Genomic DNA, 27,051 nt, shown 5'->3' with positions numbered 1-27,051 from the left:
GTTATTGACTTATTGCTTTGGCTAGTGCACTAAAAATTAGTATATAGTTTATTTGCCTATATATAAAAATAATACTTAATTAGTGAGCTATAGTGCCTAACATATTGAGAGTTTTAGGTCTTGCTCACCTTGCCTTTTACCTCTCAATCACAATTTTGGACCATATATATAATAACATGAATTAAAGATTTAGTTCTATATATCTTTTATTATTATTATTATTATTATTATTATTATTATTATTATTAATTTAGAAATTGTGAATTTGACTGACATATATATAATTTTAACTATTGTTCCATGTATGGAAGGTTTCATTAATGTTTCTAAATTTAATCCTATGATTATTAAATTTTGAGAAACATTCATATAACTTACAAGTTATCACAAGACAAAAGTTTATGAAATTTAAGGTTCAAATCTTTTAAATTCTCATTCTATGTATATGAATTCATTGTTATAAAATCGTCAAAAAAAAAAAATTAGTGTCATATTAACCAAATGAATTTGTGAACTAAAATTGATTTTATTTTTATATTTTTTTATTGTAACAAAAAAGATAATAAAATAAGTGAAAAGAAACTCTTCAAAATAGAGATTGGGCCCATGTGGTGTTTTAAGGGCCCAATTTGGGTTTAAGAGGCCCAATATTTTAGTCGAAGTTTGAGTTAGGTGTTCTTTTGGCATTTAGCGTATAGCATGAAAAGGAAGCTAATAAAAGCGGTATATCTAAGTGTGATCGTAATCTAACGATCGATAATGCAGGTCTCCACTATCTTAAAATAGCGTTATTTCTAAGTAACCCTGACCCTCACGATACTATAAATAGTTTCCCAGGGCGTGATCGGTTTTAGAAATAAAATGATCAGATGGCGGGAAATAAAAAGAATTCAATGTGCATGGTAAATATTTCTTCTTTATTCTCAATTTTTAGTTTCTTGTTTGAATTTATTCAAAATTTATATGAATTCTTTGCTTATTAAACAATAGATCTTTTATCGATTTCGATTTTTTTGGATCTCAAAGTTTTTAAAAACCCTAATTTCACCCAAAAGTGATAATGCAATTCAAAAAAAAAAAAAATTGAGATTCGTAAGGCATGGTATGATTTAGGTTTCTAAAAATTCAAAAGTTGGTTTTTATTTCTTCTTTATTCTCAAATTTTTGTTTATTCTTTGAATTTGGTCGAAGTTTTTATGGATTTCTGGCTATTGTTTCAAGTTTTTTCTTTATTAAACATGTAATTTTTATAGGCTTCAGTTTTTTTTTATCTGAACTTTCTCAAAAACCCTAATTCCAGTCATTTGTTGGTGATAATGCAATTCAAAGAAAAGAATCAGGGTGTAGGTTTTTGAAAATTCAAAGGTTATTTCTTTTTTATTCTTAACTTTTTGTTTCTTCTTTAATTATTCAAAATTTTTTTTATTAAATATTTGATTATTGTTTAATTTTTTTATTAAACAACTAATTTTTTGTAGCCTTCAGTTTTTTTGAGAGATCTGAATGTTCTTAAAAACTCTAATTTCACTCGTTATCTATGACAATTATAAATGTTCTGAATGTTCTAAAAAATCTTTTAAATTTTTGTTATATGTAAATGAATTCATCGTTATAAAATCATAAAAAAAATTCGTGAAATATTAAATAGATGAATTTTTTAACTAAAATTGATTTTATTTTATATTTTGTATTGTATTTAATTTTGTAATTTATATTTTTTATTGTGAGACAAAAAAAAAGTGCAACGAAACTCCGCAAGATAGAGATTGGGCCCATATAATTTTGAAAGGGCCCATGTGGGGTTTAAAAGGCCCAATATTTTAGTTAAAGTTTGAGTTAGCCGTTTTTTTAACATCTAGCAAATAGCGTGTAAGGGACGCTAATAAAAATCGTAGATCTGAGATGGTAATCTAACAGTAGATAATGCTTCTTAAGACCAATTCAATTAAACAAAATACTAACAAATACAATAAAATCCCCAGCGGTCAAAGTAATATTAATAAGAAAACAAAAGCCCCACTCCCTCTGTCTCTGCCCACTAACCGTTACTCTACATTTCCATCCCTCTCTGTAATAAACCTTTCTCAATTTCTCTCTCTCCATGGAACGTTTTAAAAAATTTCACTCAAACGTGATATTCATTACAAAAAAAAGAGATTCGCAAGGCATGGTACGGTTTAGGCTTGTGAAAATTCAAAGGTTGGTTTATATTTCTTTTTTATTCTCAATTTTTTGTTTCTTCTTTGAATTTATTCGAAGTTTTTTTTTTATCAATTTCTGGTTATTGTTTCAAGTTATTTCTTTATTAAACATGTAATTTTTATTGTCTAAAAAATGTAATTTTTATAGGCTTCAGTATTTGAACTTTCTCAAAAACCCTAATTTCAGTAGTTTGTTCGTGACAATGCAATTCAAAGAAAAGAATTAGGGTTCAGGTATTTGAAAATTTAAAGGTTGGATTATATTTCTTCTTTATCGTCAAATTTTTGTTTATGCTTTGAATTTTTTGGAAATTTTTATTGATTTTTGGTTATTGTTTCAAGTTTTTTCTTTATTAAACATGTAATTTTATTATCTAAAAAAAAGTGTAATTTGTAGAGGCTTTGGTTTTTTTTTTTTATTTGAACTTTCTCAAAAATGCTGAATTCAATTTTTGGGAAAATTTTATCTCTTTTTGGTTATTATTTCAAGTTTTTTCTTTATTAAACATGTAATTTTTAGAGGCTTTAGTTTTTTTTATTTGAACTTTCTCAAAAACGCTAAGTTCAGTCGTTTGTTCGTGATAATGCAATTCAAAGAAAAGAATCAGGGTTTAGGTTTTTGAAAATTCAAAGGTTGATTTATATTTCTTTTTTAAATTACTCAAAGTTTTTTTTATCAAATCTTTGATTATTCTTTCAATTTCTTTTATAGCCTTCAATTTTTGAGAGATCTGAACATTCTCAAAAATCCTAATTTCACTTTTTGTGTGTGACAATGCAATGCAAAGAAAATAATTGACATTTGCAGGTCTAGTGTTTAGGTTTTTGAAACCCTTTGATACTAATATATTCTTTCTTTGTATCTGTTTCAGACATTGTGAATCATGAAGGAGCAATTTTGTGAATTAAAAAATTTATTTGAATTTATACATATTTTTATGTGCCTTTTGTCTTTCACTTGTTTATGTAATTTAAAATAAATATTGCTAAAAAGAATTTTACAGTCTGATCCTTTTCATTGTATCCTTGTAAATGTTTTTACTTTTATTTTATACAATAACCAATGAAGGAAAGCTTGAATTTGATTCTGTTTTTTATTTTGATTTTGCACTGTTTTACATACTCTGTTTTTCCTTTGGTTCAATTTTCGGGTGATATTTTGCTACATATTTCATATTGTCAAACTTTTATTCTACTTCTAATTTTGCTGGATTAATTAATTCCAAAGATAAAAGATAGCCTAGAGAGTTAAATGTACAATTCAGTCTGGCAAGTTTGCCATCTGCCGCATTAGGTTGTCTTTTAGGCAGAATATATTAGGAGGTTGGAGCTTTATGTAAAATGCTATATAATACAATTGTTATTTGGATCTAAGGAATTTCTCGTCTTTGCCAGGCACCCAACCCAGTGCAAAACTGTTTTGGGTTGTGCATCCCGGTCTGTATCTCTTAAGGATGTGCAGTTTGCAGTACACATCGTGATGTTGACAACATTTGCTTTAAAAATGAAGAAGCAAAAGCCAATTATTGGTGCTTGTGAGTGAATTGCATATTACATCTAGTAGGCTTAGATAACTTGCTGTAGGCAATTCTTTTGTTGCTTTTTCCCCTTATTTGTTAATGAATCCGAAGTTGGTTATTTCAGTTATGTAGCATTTGAAAGAGAAAGTTGAGATTAGATTTGAGTTAATGGATGCAAAATTTGTTCTAAAACGTGAACTTTTTCAGATTTTCCTTATCATAAGAATATTACATGTCTGTTTCATGAATATACAATTCAGACTTCATTATAATTGAGGCTCTATTGGTTGAGAGAGTTGAGAGTAGTGACTTTGGTTTTGATCAAACGTCTAAAGAGAGAGTCAAGACTTATACAAAATCTTGAATACATATTTCTGATTTTTGCAACTCCTTTTGTTTATTCTCAATAAGCATTTGATTCTAAGATGTTAAGCAACTAAAGAAAATCCCTTTCCTAATTTGTCACAGTGAGCGAAGATGGAAAAGCTTTCTATGTGAAAAAAATTAGGAAAGGGCAACGAAAAGAAAGTCCTAGCTCTGATACCATGTTAAGCAATTGAAGAAAATACTCCCATTCTTAATTTGTCATGTGTAGGCGAAGCTGGATGAAAGTCTTTCACATGACAAATTAAGAAAAGGGAAACGAAAAGAAAATCTTGACTCTGATATCATGTTAAGCATCCAACTTAAAATCAATTAGCAGTAAGTGGAGGGGTCCAGCCTAAAGATTTATTAGATGTGGGATAATCCACTTTAACAAGACCTTATCACGTGAAAGTGAAAATGAAAAAAGTTTTCCACGTGACAAATTAAGAAAGGACAATGGAAAGAAAGTTCTGGCTCTGATACCATGTTAAGCATCAAACTTAAAACTAATTGACAATATGTGAAGGGGCTCAACTTAAATATAAGACTATAAAATATTGAAGATTTATTAAATGTGGGATAATCTACTTTAACAAGCCCCCATCACGTGTAAGTGAAAATGAAAAAAGCTTTCCATGTGACAAATTAGGAAAGGGCAACGAAAAGAAAGTTTTGGTTCTGATACCATGTTAAGCATCAAACTTAAAACTAATTGACAGTATGTGGAGGGGCTTGACTTAAATATAAGACTATAGTATATCAAAAATTTATTAGATGTGGGATAACCCACTTTAACATAAGATTTGCTTATCTTGCTCATTTATATGTACTTCTCTTTCATTACACCTTAATCTTTTGGAATTCATTAGTTTGAAACTACTGACCAACGGCTTAACACTGTCTCTCACCCAGAGATAAAAAGCAACAAGAACTTAGGACACTGATAGTTGCCTCTTGCGCCGCTCTCAAGATGCTGAAGGTGGCTCCAGTCTCACTGCCTTTGCTAGAGAAAGAAGTATCATATTCATTTTTCACATGCTTCAAATATTCTAAAGCCTTGCTGGTTGCCCTTTTCACTCTTTCCTAGAGTTCAAGTATATTTTAGCCTCGACTGCAAGCCCTGTTTCAGCTTCTCGTCTTCTACGCAAAATTGATTGAATTTCTTGTGTGTATTCCTTTGTTTGTGATAGGGCATCCATGGAAGTGCTGCACATGCCCAAAAGCTTCAGAGATCCATCCAACAGCTCATCAACATATTTGCTTTGTTGTTCCTTGGCTAAAGCTTTGTTGATTGAGGGCTAAATGAAGCAACTTATCAATACAATCATGCAGCTTCATAAGTTGTCAACTTGCTCAAATACAATCAATATATGAAGTTAGTGGGCTTCATCTAGAGGGCAAGTTGTTAGAAGGATTTGTAGCCATTATTTCTTCAATGGAGAAAACTTAGCTGCTTTGTTCTCAATTAAATCTAGCAATTTGCCCATCCCTTCATCTACTTAATATATATTATTGGATGAGTGAGACCTGAAGAATCTCCTCCTTTCAAATGACAATTAGAGGTAACATGGACTTGATATCAATCTGAATATTATATTAGTGATGTTCATGCATTGTCTCCTTTCCACGAGCTTTACAACTCATTACATAGTTGTTTTAATCAGTCCAATCCAAATGTAACTTGGGCTAAGAAATACTTAATAATATGCAATGCATGAGTGGTTTTAATATCATTTAAGTGACAGTGACCATTTTTTCTTCTGCATTTAGTGTGTCAACTAATTTATAGTTCTGCTAATTATCGTTTTATGTTTAACCTTTTTAAACATGGGGTCTTCATCACTTGTGTGCCCCCATATATAAAATTAATATATGTCATCATGGTTGGTTGATGTTGTCAACATTTTCATTAGCATGAACATGTCTATGCAGTTAATTTGATTAAGTTTATTAGCTTTGGATAGATAATTGTGTAAGTCCCAATTTTTTTTGCTGTACAGGAGGCAGACAAGATCTGCAAGCTCATTTGTTAAATCAGCTTGATTTATTTTGACAGGTTATTCTCATTGTTACTTGTCTATCATTTCAGTTGATTGAAGCTAATTTTTTGTGCAACCATAAACCATGAGGTAAAGATGAACACTGCATTTGAAGTGCTCTTGATGGCCACATGCTTATGATTCCTGCATGCAATAACCACTGTTGTTGATGCTAATTAAAGAGTTTTGTGATTGATCAATCAAATGCAAATGGAACAGATAAGATAAGACACTGTAGTGCAAGAGCCAGGTAAGATCCATATACTTGGTTTTGCAATCTTTGCATTATATTATAAAACACCATGATGGTAACAATTGATTATGCTGGGCGTAGGATGTCATGAATATTTTGATTTCCTAGAACAAGTGAGATATGAGTTTACCATGTGCAAATCTTGATCAATATTGGAAGCATTTAATTGTTTTCCTGAGACAACTGTAATTTGACAGCTTTTTCTTTTTTTTTTTTCTAATGCAGAAGGCATATTAGACTCCTTTGCAGTTAAATCATGTTGACAATACAAATTCTGTGTTATCCTGTCATCTAATTTTATGATCTTAACTCCCTGAGTCGCAAGATTCATTCCGATGCATTTGAAATATATGGTTAATAGGTGAGATTCATTAACTGGAAAAGGAATAAGAAGAGAAGGAATATGTAAAAGAAGCAAAATTTTCTGAAGTATATTTTACTTTGACATAAGAATATTACGTTTGTGTTTGTTTAATTTACAAGATGAATTCACATGATATTTGAGGCTAGCTAATGGTTGAGTATGTTTAGAATATTGAGTCTGACTTTTATCAAGCGCCTAAACAAACCCTCAAGCTCTTCTTCAAAGTCTTGAAGGCAAGGCTCTGTTTTTTTAGTTCATTTTGAACATTCTCAATTTGCATGATGTCAGATTTGCTTGTTGCAAGGAATAGCAATGTAGCTTCAACATTTTCCATTTCATTGATCTGCTGTTCTCTTTCACTTCTTGCTCTTTTTGTGTGCAATAGCTTTGAAACTAGTGACCAATGGCTCATCTTTGATTCTTTCTAAGGTAAAAAGACAACAAGGATTCAGCACACTGAAAGTGACTACTAGCATCTCCCTTAAGAGGCTAGCCATGACTCCAATCTCACTGAAAACTGTGCTTTGTTTATTTTCCTTGTTGAGTTAAATTCCACTCCTAATGTTATTATGATTACGGTTTTAATCATATTTGTTTCAAGCCTAGTTGGAACCCTAAAAAGCTTTCGAGACAATATTGGTGAATACAGACAATTACAGTTTCTCCAATACCTGACATTCATAAAAACTGTATCCCAATTTTTAGTAATATTTTGTGAACAAGAAACTCATAGATTGGAAAAGATTAGAGAACAATTCCTTGATGAAATATTAATTTATAACTCTCATCTTTTTTCAATACATCCCAATTTTGAAACACTTCTCTTTGTTTGAAATATATGCAACGGGAAAACGGACAGGAACAACAATCTGGATGCAATATGGTAACATGAACACTTCTTTTTTCTTTTGTTTTTTTTTTTTCCCCTAAATGCATGTTTTTGAGAGCTATTTACTTTTTGTTTCAAATAATTATTTCGTTATCTTGTAATTAGCCTTTTCAAATAAATTAAATGATTTAAAAAGGCAGATATTTTGACATATAATTTTTGCTGCAATATAATATGTCTTTTCCATTTATGTATATGTAGGTGATTGACTTATTACTTTGGGTAGTATATTAAAATTTAGTATACAGTTTAATTACCTATATAAATAATACTTAATTAGTGAGCTATAGTGTCTAACATATTGAGAGTTTCAGGTTTTGCTCACTTTGCCTTTTACCTCTCAATCACAAATTTGGACCATTTATATAATAACATGAATTAAGGATTTAGTTTTATCTTTATTATTATTAATAATATTAATTTATAAACCATGAATTAAGGATTCATCTAACTAATTACAATTTTACATTGAACATTCCACCACAACAAAAGCAAATGGTCTTTGACCTTGTATAGATTCTGACAGTTGATTAGTAATAACGTTCCTAATTTCTTCAAGGATGTCATTTAGGTAAAGTTCCAAATCTAGCACGCCTTGATTTAGTCATCTCCAAGTTTCTTGTTCACATAGTTTTATCCGCAGGACTGGGATCAACTAAAAGACAGTTTAATAGACCATGTGATTTCGTTAGCTTTTTAGAAGATATGATACAATTTTGCCTCTTGTCAATTTACGGCAACAAAAGAATCTCATGAAAAGTTGCAAACATAGAGTCTAATAGAAGTAATTACATGCTTCAGCATTGAAATTCACAGCACAAGTAAGACCAACATAGCAAGGAGTTTTGGTTCTTCCTATATAAATAGCAGACCGACTTATTTCCCTCAGTATTACTAGCAATCACATATCAATCAACCTCATTTTCTTGCTCTAAAATTTCCATCCACAGCACCAAGTAAGCAATCATGATTACCACAAAGAAGCTTATCAGAATGGCGAGAAAGTGGCAGAAGATAGAAGCCATTGGAAGGAAAAAAATCACTTCAGCAAGGAATAATAAAAAGATTGCTGCTGCAAATCATTCTAATACATCACCAGCAGTTGACTAAGGCTTCTTTGTTATCTACACAATGGTAAGAGACGTTTTGTGATTCCCATGGTGATTCTGAGCAACAGCATTTTCCATGAACTCTGCAAGATGTCGGAAGAGGAGTTTGGACTGCCAAGTGATGGGCGTATAACATTGCCATGTGATTCAGTTGTCATGAATTACATTCTCTCCTTTACGAAAAAAGGATTACTAAGGAATTGAAGAGAGCAGTGCTCAATTCCATTACTATCTATCGTTGCTCAATAAAAAGAGAAAGATTTTATTCGAAATTGATCATTAATGTTACTTCAAACGCGTTTAATCATTAAACTAAAAATTTGGAGACATTTGTCATGATTTTTATTAGTTTAGCAATACTATATATGAATTTGATAAATCATATATACAATTTGGCATTTGCTTAATCCAAAGGATCGATATGTTTGCTATCTGGCTTTTTCTTTTTTAATTTTTGTTTGATTTGTGATTAACCATAAGAGAGTAAAAAATAATAATAGTCGCAATAAAGATCGGAGAAGACAGAAGGAAAAGAACAGTACTATTAGTTATGTCAAATAGAGATCAGGCCCTTGTGGTCTTCTAAAGGGCCATAATTGGGCTTAACTGGCCCAATATTTTATTAAAACTACTAGTTAGCCCTTTTTTAATGCGTAATGATACATCATCAAATAAATTAATTTTAAATATATTCTAAGGATCAAGAGTATTAATTTTTAAATTTTCAAATTTTTTTAATAAAATATTATTATATGATTTACTTACAATGTATAACATTTATACATAAAAAATGTATCAAATATAAACGCTTTCTATGTTGTTAAAAATTGTCATAGCTTCAACTATCCTAAATGCTCAGTGATTTGAACCCTGGATCAATTTGGAACTCAGTCAAATATTCCTTTGGTTTCAAACTATATCTTAGCTTTTAATTAGGGATCATCCCAGTGAAGCTTTAAACTGACTAGCCTAAGAGGATGACCCAATTTTTTTACAGCCTCAGGCTTAATTTGGAAGCCTTTTCTGGTGTCCATTGAAAAATATCTTTGGCATATCCAATTTGCGTTTTAAGGTTTATTTTAATGGAAATTAAATTGATGCCTGGAAAAGTTAGCTCATGGGCCCATCGATACAGAATGGAGAAGGGAAAGCATAAGAATGAATGTGGTCCCAAGCGGTTCAGTGAGAAATGAAAGGCGGTTCAGTGAGAAATGAAAGGTGTAAGCTGCATGCGTAATGGTCCTTCACTTCACTTGGTCTTGGATTATCAATCAATCAAATTATATTAAGAGCTCCTTGAACACGTTGGAGATTTTTCATGTCGAATAATTAGGCATTGGCTTGTATTAATGAAGGATTTTGAGTCAAAAACTTCTTTTAAAGCCAAGGGAAGTGAGAATGCTAATATTCATAGCCAGTTGACTAAGGACGAAAGGTATAGGTACATTTACAAAGGTACCTACATGAAGCATATCCATTTTATTAATTATTCTTCCACGAAGCGTCCATAAACTTTTATAACATCTCGAGGCAGTAATTTTACATAAGCATATATAGAACACAGTGTCATAGCAAATCCAACACACTGTGTCGGATCAGATCACCGTTCTAATTATAGCATCATTAATGTTTACCAAAAGTCCTTCATTGGAATGCCTCTGGTTGTAGCAGTCAAGATTGTTATTAGGTGGATAATTCAATCCGTTGTCGATAGATTTTGACTCGATTCAAATTTATAAGGTTAAATTTTTTTAAAAAAAAATTAAAATTTAAGTCGGATTGAGTTGAATAGTATTAAAAAAAGATCCGATTCAAATTTTAGATAAATTTGATCCGATTCGATATTATATAAAAATAATTTTTTAATTAATTTTTTATTTATATATATTTATATAATTATATATTTAAATATTTATATTTTAAAAAAATAATATTTTATTAATTTTGAATTGAATTGAATCATGTACAGCTTATACACTATCGGATTGGATTCGGATATGAAAAAATTAAAAAAAATTCAAGTCGAATCGAAATTAGATTTGACAGATATAAAATCAGATCGAATTTAAAGCGAGCAAAAACTTACCCAAACTCGACCTGTTATCAACCCTAATTGTCACCATAGCTAACTCCAAGCATGTCACAATGCCTCTTTTAGAACCCAATGCGGTCCTCTACCGCTGCATTCCAACCCTTACCACATTCAATGCCGCCATTGATAATATTTGTGATCACACCATATCCTGGAAGCCGGCCAGCCGCCACGTCGCTAGCGGAAGGTGTCCATTCTCCGGTTATCACCTCGTGGCAAGAAGACTTTGGCGGTTGTGGAGTCATCCAGAACCAGAATGCTGACTCGAAGGAAAGTGTAATATTACTTAATAGCAGGTCTGGGTTTTATAACAGGTTCTGCCCTACGGATGCTCCAAACGGCCCATAGTTGTAGTTCCTGAAATATCAAAGTTACTTAATTATTCGAATGTCAACAAATCAAATTTGATCTTGGCATAAATATGTTAAAGAACGAACGGTGAAACGTCATGCAGTTACCAAGAAAGTGTTACACCTCAAGCAATAATCACAATAATACAGAAGTAATAGACAACAATCAATAATAAAAAACGTAAGAAAAATAAAGCACACACTATGATTTACGTGAAAAATCCTCCAATGTAAAGGAAAAAAACCACGGACCACTAAAAAAAATTCACTATCAAATTATAGGTATAAAAAATTTTTCTCTAGCTAAAACTAGAGCTAATCAATAATTAGAGAAACAATTGAAGAAATCTTACCAAATAAGTGACTTAACAAATACACATTGGATTTGTTCCTAGAGAGCTTCAAACCCGATCTTTACCGTTCAGAATGTATAACTCTGAATCATAAACCTCTTGACAAAGTTCCAACTCAATCGGATCATAAATTGACTTCCGTTCAACCAACTCTCCCTTCTCCATTTTCTCTTTACTTTTTTTGGTTTTTCTTCTTTCTCTTCTTGGTTTTTGACACACCCTCAAAACAACCCCACCTCTTTTTTATTAAATAGCTAGAGCTCTGTGTAAAATGAAAAATCAAGGCCTATGACCTTTACTTGGTTCAAAACCACTTACATGGGGCTGGACCCCATTTTTCTAACAATCTCGCTTTCCAGCCCCATTAGGAGGAGATTCATCACTATAACAGTTTCATTTGAAACTTACCTTGGCCAGGGAACTCATTTCGATCAAGTTACTGTAAAGCTCAAGCTTTTTCTTGGAAAGTATCTTAGTTAACATATCTACTACATTCTTATTAGTATAGACTTTCTTCAATAGTATCTGATGTTCTTCAATCACTGAACGTAACAAATGATATCTAACATCAATGTGCTTTGTTCTAGCATGGTACATGGTATTTTTACTTAAATCTAAAGTACTCTGGCTATCACAAAATACCACATACTCTTTTTAATTCAACCACAATTCAAGAAGAAAACATTTCATCCAAAGCATTTATTTACATGCTTCGGTTGTTGCAATATACTCAGCCTCTGTAGTTGACAAAGTAACACACTTTTGTAATTTAGATTGCCAAGATACAGCTTCTCCTATAAAAGTGAACAGATACCCTGAAGTAAATTTTCTACCATTAAGATCATCTACCATGTCAGCATCTGTAAACCCTTAGCATCCGTAAACCCTTCTAGAACTGGTTATGAAACTCCATAAGTTAAACACATTTTTGAGGTACCCCTTAAATATCTAAAAATTCATTTCACTGCTTCGCAGTGAACCTTTCCTAGATTAAAAAGAAATCTGTTCACTACACCAACTGCATGAGCAATGCCAGGCCTTGTACAAACCATAAGATATATTAAAGAATCGACTCCAGAAGAATAAAGAATACTAGACATAGCTAGTTGCTCTTCCTTAGACACTGGACAAGATTTCTTACTTAGATGAAAATGGTTAGCAAGTGGACTGCTAACTGATTTAGCATGTTACATGTTGAATATACCAAGCATTCATTCAACATACTTTCCTTGTGACAACCACAACTTTCTAGCTCTCCTATTAACAACCACCACACATTTATTTGTTCCACCAGATTACATTTTATCCTGGCCCATTAACAACCACCATACATGAAGCCTTTCTTTTTGGCCAACACAAAACACGATTCACTGATTTGCACACTCTCGTGATCTTCTAACCACAAGAACTCATGGTCCACCGACCATTACAACTCATGGCTTTAATCTTTAGCCAACTCAAACTCCTTTGTGGAATGGCTCCATGATAGGACCCGAATACTCCGGTTTGCACCCCCGCAGGGGCACTTGCACCATATAACAAGTGCACACATTAGTAATTAATCTTGATATGCATGCCTCGTGTCCTTCAGGATAAAACTCACTCGACCCCACATGGCCTTACTCAACACCATTTCATAGTGTTTGCCCTTTTTGCATTTTGATCCCATCATGGTTTTCTCCACTGTAAAGGCATCACATGCCCCAAAACATGCCAAAACTTTTTTCTAGGTGAGGCTAGACTTCTATGCCCTTTTGCTTGGCATCAAGAGCCTACTTGAAAGCCTTTTACGTAGGCTAAATTTTCCCACAGCACGCATTGTTGGCTTCTTTTCGAGCCCTTATAGCCACAGAAATGCATTCTCATCTTGATAGCTCTTTTGACCTTAGTAGCACATCAATTTCACGTCATTAGGCCCACACATAGGGTCATGTTAATCTCGCTACTGAGCCAAACCTAGGCTCTGATACCGTAATGTCACGGTCTGCACGTTTTTCATTCTGAAACCACATGTTTATGTAGCACCAAGACTACTCGTAGTCGAGGTCAACCTTCCCTCGAGTCTAATTTTCCTTGGACAACTTAATTTTGATCTTTCAAGCCGTTTACTTAGGAGTCTTTTCTGGCTTTGACCCCATAAGGTTGCTCATTCTAAACTCTATAAGAAGGAACTCAACTCTCATCACTCCTTAGCCCATGATTCTCCAAGTGGCTCCAAGCACCCATCTCTGCCCGCAGGCTTAAGGTCTTGAGCATCGATCTTTGAATACTAGTAAGGGCACGTATCCCCGGTTCTCATGATATTATTACTTTTTGTCATCATGAGAACCCAACACCATGCCCACTTGTATCGTACGCAAGCTCTCATATCAAGTTTACTCAAGCGCCACACTTAAGTTGGTCAGCAGCCAGCTCGGAACCTCTAGGCTCATCTCATCCCATAGGACTCAGTTCTTAGGGCTTAGGCCCTTCGCTTCAGTGTCGGTTATCCGCACGCATGATTAACACCCAACATCATGCTAGTCTCGTAAAGGAGACTTGGGTGGGTTGCCCCAGCTGCAACACACCTCTACCGATTGGTCATAAGGGCCTAACAGCATGCCTGCCTGTTAGCCCGCACATCCCTCAGGCTCGATGGTGTCCCTTTTACGTAAACACTACCTCATAATCCTTCTAGCTCAAGAAGGGAAAATCGAGGGGCAGAGCGAACTCTACAGTGTAACCCCATGGCTCAACGCGAAGGTGCGATACGAAGCTCGTCGGCCCCAACCGTCCCCGGGTTTACCATGACCCGAGAAAACATCGTACCACGCTCATGACCCTACGATGTCCGTCCACCTAGACACTATTAGTGCCTAGGAGTAGCTCATTTTAGACTAACCAGGCCCTTGCCTGCCTGCTAGCCAAGGGGGTGGTGGAGAGCTAACACCAGACATCCCCTTATAAAGAGCGTAAGAGATTTTTTTAGTCTCCTACCAGTAACCGTAAGATTGTGTAAAATGGGGATACTTTTCTCCATAGCCATCTCAGGACCTTTCTTCGACTAACTCAGGGCTCCATAACCTTCCACTTGATCACTATTATTCACTGATTCTACTCGTTGCTCTATCAACCTACTCGAAGGTGCTCGCACATGACTTCAATTGACTGCACCTGACTGGCTAGCTGGCTCAGGGCACCAGCGCACTGTCTTACACTTACTTGCATATCTTAGGGTTTAGGGCTCAGACTATTCACACACAATATCTTCAACTGTTCTCATGTTCAGAATATCCACACATCGCTTCTACTGATGATACCCGCCAAACTATTTGACTCGAGAGTGCTTGATCATTATCTTGAATTTACTCCCATATCTTATGATTATGGACTCTCATTGCCCGCATAATATCTTAATAACATATTTCTGTATCTACAATACTCACATATATATACTTCAAGACCATCATTCCATCAACTCGACTTCGATCGTCGCTCTAACTCAGGGTCCAGTCAAGGTAGGATCGAGGCACCCCAAGGACCTTGACACTCAGCTTGCGATCCACACTGCTCAGCTGAGCCTAGGAGTGCATAGGATAAGAACAAAGAGAAAACTGACCAGGCCGTAAAGCTCATTTGTTATGCATGCATGTGACTTTTGTCCTTTATTGTAAATTGTGTGAGGGAAGGGTGAAAGGATGGACGTGCATATCTATAGTGGAGTGATGGAGAAAAATCAGATATTTATGTCCTTGATTTGATTCAATTGGGCGCTGGCAGATTTCAGATTCTCATGTACTAAAAGACACCCCTTTATTAATAAAAATTCGTGCACGTTTGAAATGTGGGGCGGTTGTCGAATTGATTATTTTAGCTTTATGCACATTAATGCTTTTATGGGACCAATATTAAAGATATTACCATCGCTTAATAGCTCTGCATGTGAAAACCCAACAAGAACCGTATATGTAAATTTTGTTTTCTGCTATACATGCTCGCAAAAGAAGTGATCTATATATGATTATTATTTAGGCTATTTTCGCTTGAACTTGAAAAACAGAGCAGAGGAAAAGAAATTGGGGGGGGAGGGACAATGTTTTGCATCTCTTCAAAGTCATTTCAAAAGCTATTCTTAAGGAATCTGTTCTTGTACCCTATTATAACTATAGGACAACATTTTTTAGTATGACAGGTACATGCAGAGTGAGAATTCGAACTCTAAACCTCAATTCTGATCTGAACTCCCGTGAAATAGTTACTGCTTTGACACTTGATCAGTAAAGTTAAATGCTTGGATGAAAAGGGACAATATGCTACAATAATTGATTTGGATGATGCAATATTGAGTCCTTTAGAAATGGGCCTGAGGATAGCTATCAAGTTCCTTTCAGTTCAGGTCTGCCACGTAATGGTATGGTCTTGTATAAGATATCGAAATAGCCTGCAGGCTGCAGCCACCAACAGAGCTGAGGGAGATTTGCCGATTAATGAAGGCAGCATCCAGAATCCGGCTTTTGGTTTATTCCAAAGTCTAAAAACTAGGTTTTGGTCCCTTTCCCTTAACTAAGATCATCTTGTGAACAATTAATGAACTACTTAGACGAAATATTTTACTCCCAGCTTTTTTCAATACATCCCAATTTTGAAACACTTTTCTTTGTTTGAAAAATGCGACCAGAAACCGACACCAAAAATAATCTGGATGCAATATGCTAACATGAACACTTCCTTTTCCTCTCTTTTTTTTTTTTCCCAACAAAGCAGGTTTTTGATAGGAAAACCATAAATAAAGTGGATGCTAGCTAGAAGTTTATATATTTTCTCGCAAGACTGTTTTTTTGGTCTGATGCATGGTAATATGACAGATTTTATAATCATGCATAGTAATATATGACAACTTGCTTAAAGGAATACTAAAAAATTATATATATTTTCTGCATATAGGAAATTTTAACTTGAGCATAAGATAAAAAATTACATTTATTAAAATTTAATCTTCACATAGATTGGATAAATTAATTAGTCTAAACCTCAAATTCAACTAAAAAAAAGATTTTATTGTTAGTTATGTAAAAGCAATTTACTTTTTGTTCCAAATCATTATTTCATTATGTTCTAATTAGCCTCTTTAAATAAATTAGATGATTTGAAGAAGCCTATATTTTGACATATATTTTACCTTCTCTTCATCTACCCAATATATGTAGATACATACATATAAATGTATATTATATATATATATTTATCTTGTGATGGGGGAGACATGAAGAATCTCGTCCTTTCAAATTGCAGTTGAAGGTAACATGGACTTGACACCAGCTAGTAAACTCCTAGTATATCTTGATTCCTGAGATACGAGTATACTATTTAATGGGCGATGCACCAGCAGTTTTAATTTTTTTTTTCCCGAGGCAATGGCTATTTTTTTCTACCTTATTCTGTGCACTTCTGCCTGTCTGGATTAATATATTGTCGTGCGGGAGGCAAGCAAGATCTGCAGACAAGCTCTACTGCTACACATCTTATCCCACAGAATAGAAAAATGCTTGAAGTTTAATGATTGATGTTGCATAATTATTAAGTTGTCCTCCTAACACAGTCATAACATTTAAGTTTCAGGCTGTTATCCTACTTAAATTGGTGCATGCATCCATGTGAAGGACATTGAAGTTTCGCATACTGATAATTTATTATTCTGTTTAATTTTGAGATAATAGGAATCCTAACAGCTACAAACTTCAGTAATTGTTTTTTTTTTTTAGATGCCAAAGTTCATATTTTGAAAAAAAAAAAAATTATAATATCTGATAAAAAAAATTAAGTTCAAACAAATTGTTAATGACAAAAAGAATAAGAAAGACTCATTTATCATTGTGGTAAGTCATTATATTTTAAGAAAGAATATCAATTGTTACAAAAGTAAAATGATTCCTCAAAAAGAGATATTTTTGAAAAATTTGTTGCCACAGTTTCCAAAATCAACATGATTGAAAATGATGAATATTGATGAGTTGATCATGAGGCAACAAAACTTGTATGCAAAGACAAAAGCATGTTCACAACATTCAAATCAAGTGAATATGTCAGTGTTTTCTACATGAGAAATTCTTTTACAGCAACAATAAAAGGTAAAGGGATTGTTGACCTTGAATTCACTTAAGAAAAAACTTTAACTTTGAATGTTGTTTATTATTTAACAGAAGTTAGGAAAAACTTAGTGTTTGAAAGTCTATTGAACAAGTTTGGTTTTAAACTTGTATTTAAGGTAAATAAATTTATTTTGTCTAAGAGTAAAATTTTTGTTAGGAAAGGGTATATGTATGAGAGAATATTCAAACTCAATATTATTAACAAAAATAAGAATGATGTTTCTATTTATATGGTTGAATCTTCATATTTATGGCATTATAGATTAGGTCATTTAAATTATAGAAATTACATGATATGAGTAAGTTTTTGTTAATTCTTGAATTTAGTCGAGACATTAATAAATGTAATACATGCATGTTGATTAGAATTACCAGAAATCCTTTTTCTAAGGTTAAAAAAAATACAAAATTACTTGATTTAATTCACAATATGTTTGTGATATGTATAGGACTCTTTATCATCTGGAAAGTAACATTTTATCACATTTATAGAAAATTGTATTAGATATTGTTATGTTTATCTATTATGTTTCAAAAATAAAGTACTTGATAAGTTTAAAAAATATAAATTTGAAGTTGAACTTCAGTGTAAATATTTTATCAAGTGCTTGAGGTCCAATCCGAGGAGAATATTATAGTTCAAGTTACTTTCAATCCACCATAATAATCTACTAAGTTACTGCTCTTTATACACCTCAATAGAATGGTGTAGCTGAAAGAAAGAACATGGTCTTAATAGAAATGATAAATGCAATATTATCATATCCTGGTCTTGAACAAGGATTTTAGAGTGAAACTTTATTAACAGCTTATCATATACTAATATAATTTCCAATAAAAAAATAAAAATAACCCCATATAAGCAGTGAAAGAAAAGAAAATCAAATCTTAATTATTTAAAGGTGTAAGGATGTAGAGCTGTAGTTAAAATTTCAAAACCCAAAACGAAAAAGTTAGCTGAAAAAGGAATAGAATGCATATTTATAGAATATACACAAAATAGTAAAGCATATAGATTCATGGTTATTGAACCAAATAATTCAATTTCAGTTAACACTGTTATTGAATCAAGAGATACAATTTTTTATGAAAATATATTTAAATATATTTTGAGACAACTACAAGCAATTTTATCCTACAAGTGAAAAAAAATTTCAAATCCATTGGAACAAATTGAAATTAGTGACAAATCTTGTTAAAAAAAAACAAGCAAAAGGGTTAGAAAGGCAAAAGATTTTGGACCAAATTTTTTTATCTTCTTTATAGAAGGGACTGATGAAAGCATAAATAATTAAATTCCTTATTGTTTTAATGCGGAGTTTGATTTTGTTACATAAGAAGAGGCAATGAAGTCTTAAGATTCTGCTTTTTGGAGAGAAACAATAAATGATGAAATTGACTCAATAATAGAAAATAACACTTGAATTTTGGTTGACCTTCCATCAGGTTCTAATCTAATAAGCTGTAAATGAATTTTCAAAAAGAAAATGAAGGTGGTTGGAATTATAGATAAATTTAAAGCATGGTTGGTAGCCAAAGACTTTATACAAAATCAAGGGATAAAATACATTGATACTTATGCTCCAATAGCTAGAATTACTACAATTAGGCTTTTAATCTCGCTTGTCTCGATTTATAATTTGATTATACATAAAATGAATGTAAAGATGGCATTTTTAAATGGTAAATTAGAAGAAAAAGTATACATGAAACAATCGAAAGTATTTATCATTCTAGGTTAAGAGCATAAGGTTTGTAAACTTGTAAAATCCTTGAACAGATTTAAGCAAGCACCAAAACAATGGCACCAAAAGTTTGATGAAATTGCTTTTACTATTGTTTTAAAATTAATAAGCCAGATAAATGCATATATAACAAATTTGAAAATGACAAAAGAGTCATAATTTGCTTATACGTGGATGATATGTTAATATTTGGCAATGTTTCAGAACAAGTTAAGGAAACAAATATATTTTTATCAAATAATTTTTCAATGAAAGATATGAGTGTAGCGGATGTTATTCTTGAAATTAGAATAACTAGGAATGATAGTGGTATAACATTGTCACAATCGCATTATATTGAAAAAATACTTAAAAAGTTTAATCTTTTCGATTGTATTCCTATATCTAAACCCATAGATTCTCAACTAAAATTAGTATCTAATACTGATAGAACAATCGATCAATTGCAATATGTAAAAGTAATTATTTGTCTGATGTATGCAATGACTTATACAAGACCAAACGTAGCATTTGCAGTTGAAAAGTTGAGTAAGTACACAAATAATCTAAGTAACTTACATTGACAAGCAGTTAAAAATGTTTTTCGATATTTAAAGAAAAAAATCAATTATGAATTGTGTTATAGTGGATATCGTTTAGTTATATAAGAATATTCTAATACTAGTTGGATTACTAATATGGAAGATTATACTTCTACAAGCAAGTGAATTTTTGTACTTGATGGGGGTTTCATTTTTTAAGGTTCCAAGAAACAAATATGCATAACAGATTCCATCATGGCAGCTGAGTTTATCACATTAGCTGCAACAGCTAAAGAAGCTGAATAGCTAAAGAAGCTGAATAGCTAAGATATTTATTATATGAAGTACCTTTATGGCTTAAACCAATTTTCTTAATTTTTATCTAATGCAATAATAAAGTAACTCTAGCAAGGGGATATAGCCAAGTATATAATGAAAAGTCCAGACATATTGGATTAAGACATGGCTATATTCGATAATTAATTTCAGATGAAGTGATCACTATAAATTATGTGAGGTCAAGTGAAAACTTGACGGATCCGTTAACCAAAAGTCATGTTAAAGAATTGGTAAAAATGATCTCAATAAGGATGAGGGTCAAGCTTATGAAGTAAAGTCACCCATGATAGAAATTCGACTCAACACTTGGTATAACGTCAAGTCTTGAGTTCAATGAGATAAAGTACATCATCTATATGTGACTGCTAGCACTATAGTAATGTTTAATGTCATTCTAGGTAAAGTGTTGGATACTCATAATGGTAAACGAAAGATGAGTAATATATTTTTAATAGACTCATAACATAAATATGTTGAGGTTATAGTTAGAGGAATACTTTTGATGAAAGCTACCTATGTAAGTGTGAAATGTGGCTACTTTTAGGAGCTGAAGAGCTTGGTTCTAACAACACTCATAAAAAAGGATGCAGACACATGGTCATAAATGTGTCATTGGATACCAAGCATTCATTGAGTGTTGAAATCGTTGTGTGAGACAAGTTTGGTTAACCAAATAAAATAGCTAGTTTAAAACATAGTTTACCATGGATTTCAATTAACTTAAACTTGTTTTCACTAAATGAATGTTCAAATCAGAAGATACTTTCATTTATGCAATTGATTTTCAAGGTCATCATAAATCTCAATTATTTTGAAAATGGTGAGGGATTGTTAGAGATTTTCAAAATAAAATATAAGAAATAATCCCACATTGGAAAAAAAAAGACAAATAGTTAAATCTATTCAAAACATAGAGATAAATTTATTCAAATAAACATTTCAACTGTTAAAAAATGGACAATTTTTTTCTATTCAAAATAGACATCATGTCTATAGAAAAGATACTTATTTGTTTATAAAAGCCTCATCTAGTGTTTTGAAAACACACAAAAATAATTCTTGGAACTCTCCTTTTTTTTTAAAAAAATTCTAAATTTCTTTTATAAAAGTTTTGTTGCAAAAAACTTTTATAAAAGTTCAATGATCTTGTGATATGTTGGTGAATGCTCGGTAAATTGATTTTGTCAATTTAAAACGTAATCAGTCACTAAATTTTATTATATCCTTAAGATTTATTGTTTGCAGCCCATTCATACACTTACTAAGTAAATAATATGATGGGGGCAAATAAAACTTTAAAAAAAGTGGCACCATTATAAGCCTTGTAATGTTTCCTCAAAATTCCAAATTTACCCAAAATACTAATTCCAATTTTTTGCTCTAACAGTATCCCCACTCATATGGACTGCCGGGTGGATCTCACCCCGGTCCACCTACAGCATGATCAAATTAATTGTTAAAATGATAATGTTTTATGAGAATTGTTAGCAAATTAGTCATGTTGAAAAGATGAAGTTATTGCTACTATTAACTTTCAAATGGGACTAACCAGTAGTTTCGTGGAAAGTTTGGCCCATGAAAGCAGCAATTTCCCTCTTGCCAGTGGCCTCATCGCCAGTTGTAGCGAAGGCAGGAAAAGACCTTGCGGCCGCTATGAAAGCATCATATTCGTGTAGAAGCCAACGGCATGACAACGCTGACCGTTTCTATATGGAAGGCTATTCTAATGTCTAAAAATTAGGTTTTGTTGCTTGGCAGTTAACTATGATCATCTTGTGAGCAACTGATGAACTCCTCGACGAAATATTAATTTATAACTCCCATCTTTTTTCAATTCATCTCAATTTTGAAACACTTCTCCTTGTTTGAAATATATGAGACGAGAAAACACACACAAACAACAATCTGGATGCAATATGGTAACATGAACACTTCTTTTTTCTTTTTTTTTTTCCCCTTAATGCATGTTTTTGAGAGCTATTTTCTTTTTGTTTCAAATCATTATTTTGTTACGTTGTAATTAGCCTCTTTAAATAAATTAAACGATTTGAAGAGGCAGATATTTTGACATATAATTTTTGCTGCAATATAATATGTCTTTTCCATTTATGTACGTGTAGGTGATTAACTTATTACTTTGGGTAGTATATTAAATTTTAGTGTATAGTTTAATTACCTATATAAATAATACTTAATTAGTGAGCTATAGTGTCTAACATATTGAGAGTTTCAGATTTTGCTCACTTTGCCTTTTACCTCTCAATCACAAATTTGGACCATATATATAATAACATGAATTAAAGATTTAGTTCTATCTTTATTATTATTATTAATATTAATTTATAAACTATGAATTAAGGATTCATCTAACTAATTACAATTTTACATTGAACATTCCACCACAACAAAAGCAAATGGTCTTTGACCTTGTATAGATTCTGACAGTTGATTAGTAATAACGTTCCTAATTTCTTCAAGGATGTCATTTAGGTAAAGTTCCAAATCTAGCACGCCTTGATTTAGTCATCTCCAAGTTTCTTGTTCACATAGTTTTATCCGCAGGCTTGGGATCAACTAAAAGACACAGTTTAATAAACCATGTGATTTCGTCAACTTTTTAGAAGATATGATCCAATTTTGCCTCTTGTCAATTTACAGCAACAAAAGAATCTCATGTACAGTTGTAAACATAGAGTCTAATAGAAGTAATTACATGCTTCAGCATTGAAATTCACAACCCAAGTAAGCCCAACATAGCAAGGAGTTTTGGTTCTTCCTATATAAATAGCAGACTGACTTTTTTCCCTCAGTATTACTAGCAATCACATATCAATCAACCTCATTTTCTTGCTCTAAAATTTCCATCCACAGCACAAAGTAAGCAAGCATGATTACCACAAAGAAAGCTTATCAGAATGGCAAGAAAGTGGCAGCAGATAGAAGCCATTGGAAGGAAAAGAATTACTTCAGCAAGGAATAATAAAAAGATTGCTGCTGCAAATCATTCTAATACATCCCCAGCAGTTGACAAAGCTTCTTTGTTATCTACACAATGGATAAGAGACGTTTTGTGATTCCCATGGTGTTTCTGATCAACAGCATTTTCCATGGACTCTTCAAGATGTAGGAAGAGGAGTTTGGACTGTCAAGTGAAGGGCCTATAACGTTGCCATGTGATTCAGTTGTCATGAATTACATTCTCTCCCTTATGAAAAAAGGATTTGCTAAGGAATTGGAGAGAGCAGTGCTCAATTCCATTACTACCTACCTTTGCTCATCAGATACTTATTTCAGTCAAGGACATGCAGATCAACAGTCACTTGTTTGTGGGTTCTGAGTGAATAGGCTTTGAATCTTGAAAGAGATTTTGTTTTAAACAAAAGATAATAGAGAAAACAAAATCTCTTTCTAGGTGTAAATGATTCAAAATATCATTGTGTAATGCAAAAAGACGTTTCATTGAGAAATCCTAGTAACTTTGCAAAATGCAATAGACATCATTGAGAACAAAAATCAGTCATTGCCCGTCTCCTTGATAAACATGAAGCTCTTGCAACATGTCAGGAAGAACTTCCTTTTGCTTTATGATGCTCTGAAAATAGCAAGTTATGTTCTAAAATGATATCCGAAGCTTCAGCAGCCTTACATGATATTTTTCTAGCATCAGTAACCGTAATCTCAGCTAATGATAAATGTTATGCACTTGGATAGCCAAATGGAGGTACATAGCAGAATTCATGACTGAGAAAGTCTATTTTGGTGCATGTCTATTATTTTTTTTTTAAATTTTGTTTGATTAGTGATTAACTATAAGAAAGTCGAAAACAGTAATAGTAGCAATAGGATTGGAGAGGAGAGAAGGTAAAGAACAGTATTATTAGTTGTTTCAAATAGAGATCAGGCCTTTCCGACTTCTAAAGAGCCACAATTGGGCTTAACAGGCCCAATATTTTACTGTAGGCATTAGTCACCCGTCTTTTACATTTAGCGTAAAGCGTGACAAGAACGCTAATTTTGAATGAAGACTGTATGTTTGGGTCCGATCATAATTCAATGACAGATTATGCGTTCTCCACGGCCTTAAAATAGTTTTATTTCTAGGATTTTTTTTTTTATGCACGAAGAGAACCGAACATTTTAAAATTGTTTTTTTTTTTTTTTGAATTTGTAGTTCATGTATTATTATTATATAATATTATATACTATCAGTAAATTATAAAATGTTATATCATCAAAAAAATTAATTTTAAATATATTTTAAAGATTAATTGTTTTTAAATTTTAAAATTAAATTTTTAATAAAATATCATTATATGATTTACTTACAATATATAACATTTATATATAAATAATACATTAAATATAAACTGTTTCTATGATGTTAAAAATTGTCTTAGCTTCAACTATCCTAAATGCTCAGTGGTTTGAACCCTGGATCAATTTTGGACTCAGTCGAATAGTTCTTCGGTTCAAACTATATCTTAGTATTTAATTAGGGATCATCCCAACGAAACTTTTAACTGACTAGCCCAAGAGGACGACCCAGTTTTTTTACAGCTTCAAGCTTAATTTGGAAGCCTTTTCTGGTGTGCATCGATGAATATAATTTGCATATCCAATTTGCATTTTAAGGATTATTTTAGTGGAAATTAAATTGATGCCTTGAAAAGTTATTAAGAAATGACAGGTATCAACGGCATGCGTAATGGTCCTTCACTTCAGTTGTTCTTAGATTATCAATCAATCAATTATATTGAGAGCTCCTTGAACACGTTGGAGATTTTTCATGTCGAATAATGAGGCATTGTGTATTAATGAAGGATTTTGAATCAAAAACTTCTTTTAAAGCCAAGGCAGTAAGAATGCTAATTTTCATAGCCAGTTGATTAAGGATCAAAGCTATAGCTAGGTACCTCTACAAAGGTACCTACACGAAGCATATCCATTTTATTAATTATTCTTCCACGAAGCGTACATAGACTTTTATAACATTTCTAGACAGCAAATTTCACATAAGCATATATAGAACACGGTTTCATAGCAATTCCAACACACTAGGTCGGATCAGATCACCGTTTTAATTATAACATCATTAATGTTTACCAAAAGTCCTTCACTGAAAGGCCTCTGGTTGTAGCAGTCAAGATATTCACCATAGCTAACTCCAAGCATGTCACAGTACCTCTTATAGAACCCAATGCGGTCCTCTCCCGCTGCATTCCAACCCTTACCACATTCAATGCCGCCATTGATAATATTTGTGATCACACCATATCCTGGAAGCCTGCCAGCCGCCACGTCCCTAGCGGAAGGTGTCCATTCTCCGGTTATCACCTCATGGCAAGAAGGCTTTGGCAGTTGTGGAGTCATCCAGAACCAGAATGCTGACTCGTAGGAAAGTGTAATATTAATTAATAGCAGGTCTGGTTTTTGCAACAGGTCCTGCCCTACGGATGCTCCAAACTGCCCATAGTTGTAGTTCCTGAAATATTAAAGTTAATTAATTATTCCAATGTCAACAAATCAAATTTTGTCTTGCCCTAAATATGTTAAAGAACGAACGGTGAAAGGTCATGCAGTTACCAAGAAAGTTGTATGGGACCCCGGCCATAATATTTCTGATCAGATGCACAAGGGTATTCTCGGTTTGTCCAATCGCAGTAATCTGAAGGGGGGTTTACTTCCCTATTGTAGCAGTATCCCCACAAATATGGACCACCGGGTGGATTCCACCCTGGTCCACCTACAGCATCATCAAATTAATTGTTAAAATGATAATGTTTTCTGAGAATTGTTAGCATATTAGTCATGTTGAAAAGATGGTGAGTTATTACTATTATTAACTTTCAAAATGGGACTAACCAGTAGTTTCATGGGAAGTTTGGCCCATGAAAGCAGCAACTTCCCTCTTACGAGTGGCATCATCACCAGTTGTAGCGAAGGCAGGATAAGACTTTGCAGCCGCTATGAAAGCATTATAGGTGTAGAAGCCAACGGCATGACAACGCGGATCGTTTCTATATGGAAGCATCTTTTCAAAGATTTCTCTTGTTATTATATCAGCGAGTCCACCGCCGGTGTCACCGCCAGTGTCATCGTCGTCGTCTCCTCCTCCGCCAGTATCATCTCCTTCGCACTGGCTTTGGCAACCGTTTTCCTTTTTGCAGTAGACATCTGTGCTGCCACACCAACCCCATTGGCTACAACATAGGCCTCCTGGGCACAGGGCACCATCAGCTTGCGATCCACACTGCTCAGCTGAGCCTAGCAGTGCATAGGATAAGAACAAAGAGAAAACTGCCAAGGCCCTAAAGCACATTTCTTATGCATGCATGTGGTTTTTTCCTTTTTTTTTGTAAATTGTGTGAGTGAAGGGTGAAATGATGGACGTGCATATAAATAGTGGAGTGATGGAGAAAGATCAGATATATGCGTCCTTGATTTTATTCAATTGGGCGCTGGCAGATCTCAGATTCTCATCTACTAAAGGACGCCCCTTATTAATAAAAATTCGTACATGTTTGAAATGTGGGCTGGCTGTTGAATTGATCATTTTAGTTTTTGCACATTAATGCTGTTATCGGGCCAAATATTAATGATAGTACCGACTATAGGGTTGCGGACATCAAATTTGTCCAGAAAAAAAAAATATATATAAAATATCAAAAAAATTAAAATATCAAATATCAAAAAATACAAAATATAAAAAAAAAATAAAAAAAATGAAGATGATAATGGTACCTTCTTCGACACTATTATCACCATACCTTATCACACATCTT

At 32.9% G+C, this 27,051-nt stretch overlaps 1 protein-coding gene and 1 pseudogene across 2 annotated transcripts; one reads left to right on the top strand and one right to left on the bottom strand.

Annotated features, from left to right (window-relative positions):
• Positions 1 to 1,928: 1,928 nt before the first annotated feature.
• Positions 1,929 to 9,066, top strand: LOC111308705 (auxin-responsive protein SAUR68 pseudogene; annotated as a pseudogene). Its single transcript, XR_016328492.1, has 6 exons — positions 1,929 to 2,199; positions 3,597 to 3,736; positions 5,000 to 5,181; positions 5,278 to 5,649; positions 6,177 to 6,740; positions 8,583 to 9,066. The product of XR_016328492.1 is annotated as an auxin-responsive protein SAUR68 pseudogene (transcript).
• Positions 9,067 to 25,155: 16,089 nt separating this feature from the next.
• LOC111308703 (endochitinase 1-like) lies at positions 25,156 to 26,639 on the bottom strand. The gene is made up of 3 exons (XM_022907237.2): positions 26,132 to 26,639; positions 25,853 to 26,012; positions 25,156 to 25,751 (listed from the first exon to the last, which is right to left on the bottom strand). Exons 1-3 carry the CDS (start codon positions 26,586 to 26,588, stop codon positions 25,334 to 25,336), a joined length of 1,035 nt encoding a protein of 344 aa, XP_022762972.2. The 5' UTR covers positions 26,589 to 26,639; the 3' UTR covers positions 25,156 to 25,333.
• Between the last annotated feature and the right edge of the window lie 412 nt (positions 26,640 to 27,051).

This window comes from Durio zibethinus, chromosome 2 (genome assembly GCF_047325235.1).
Source record: "Durio zibethinus cultivar Kanyao isolate XHJ-2024 chromosome 2, ASM4732523v1, whole genome shotgun sequence".
Lineage (NCBI taxonomy): Eukaryota > Viridiplantae > Streptophyta > Magnoliopsida > Malvales > Malvaceae > Durio > Durio zibethinus.
The sequence above is the reverse complement of the archived record's forward strand: the minus strand, read 5'-3'. Positions and strand labels throughout refer to the sequence as shown.

Excerpts from the sequence above, each read along its gene's own strand:
- LOC111308703 (XM_022907237.2), bottom strand. The coding sequence starts at position 26,588 with ATGTGCTTTAGGGCCTTGGCAGTTTTCTCTTTGTTCTTATCCTATGCA. Across the intron at positions 26,013-26,131 it reads AACTTCCCATGAAACTACTG|GTGGACCAGGGTGGAATCCA; the intron begins GTTAGTCCCATT and ends ATGATGCTGTAG. Across the intron at positions 25,752-25,852 it reads GGTCCCATACAACTTTCTTG|GAACTACAACTATGGGCAGT; the intron begins GTAACTGCATGA and ends TTAATATTTCAG.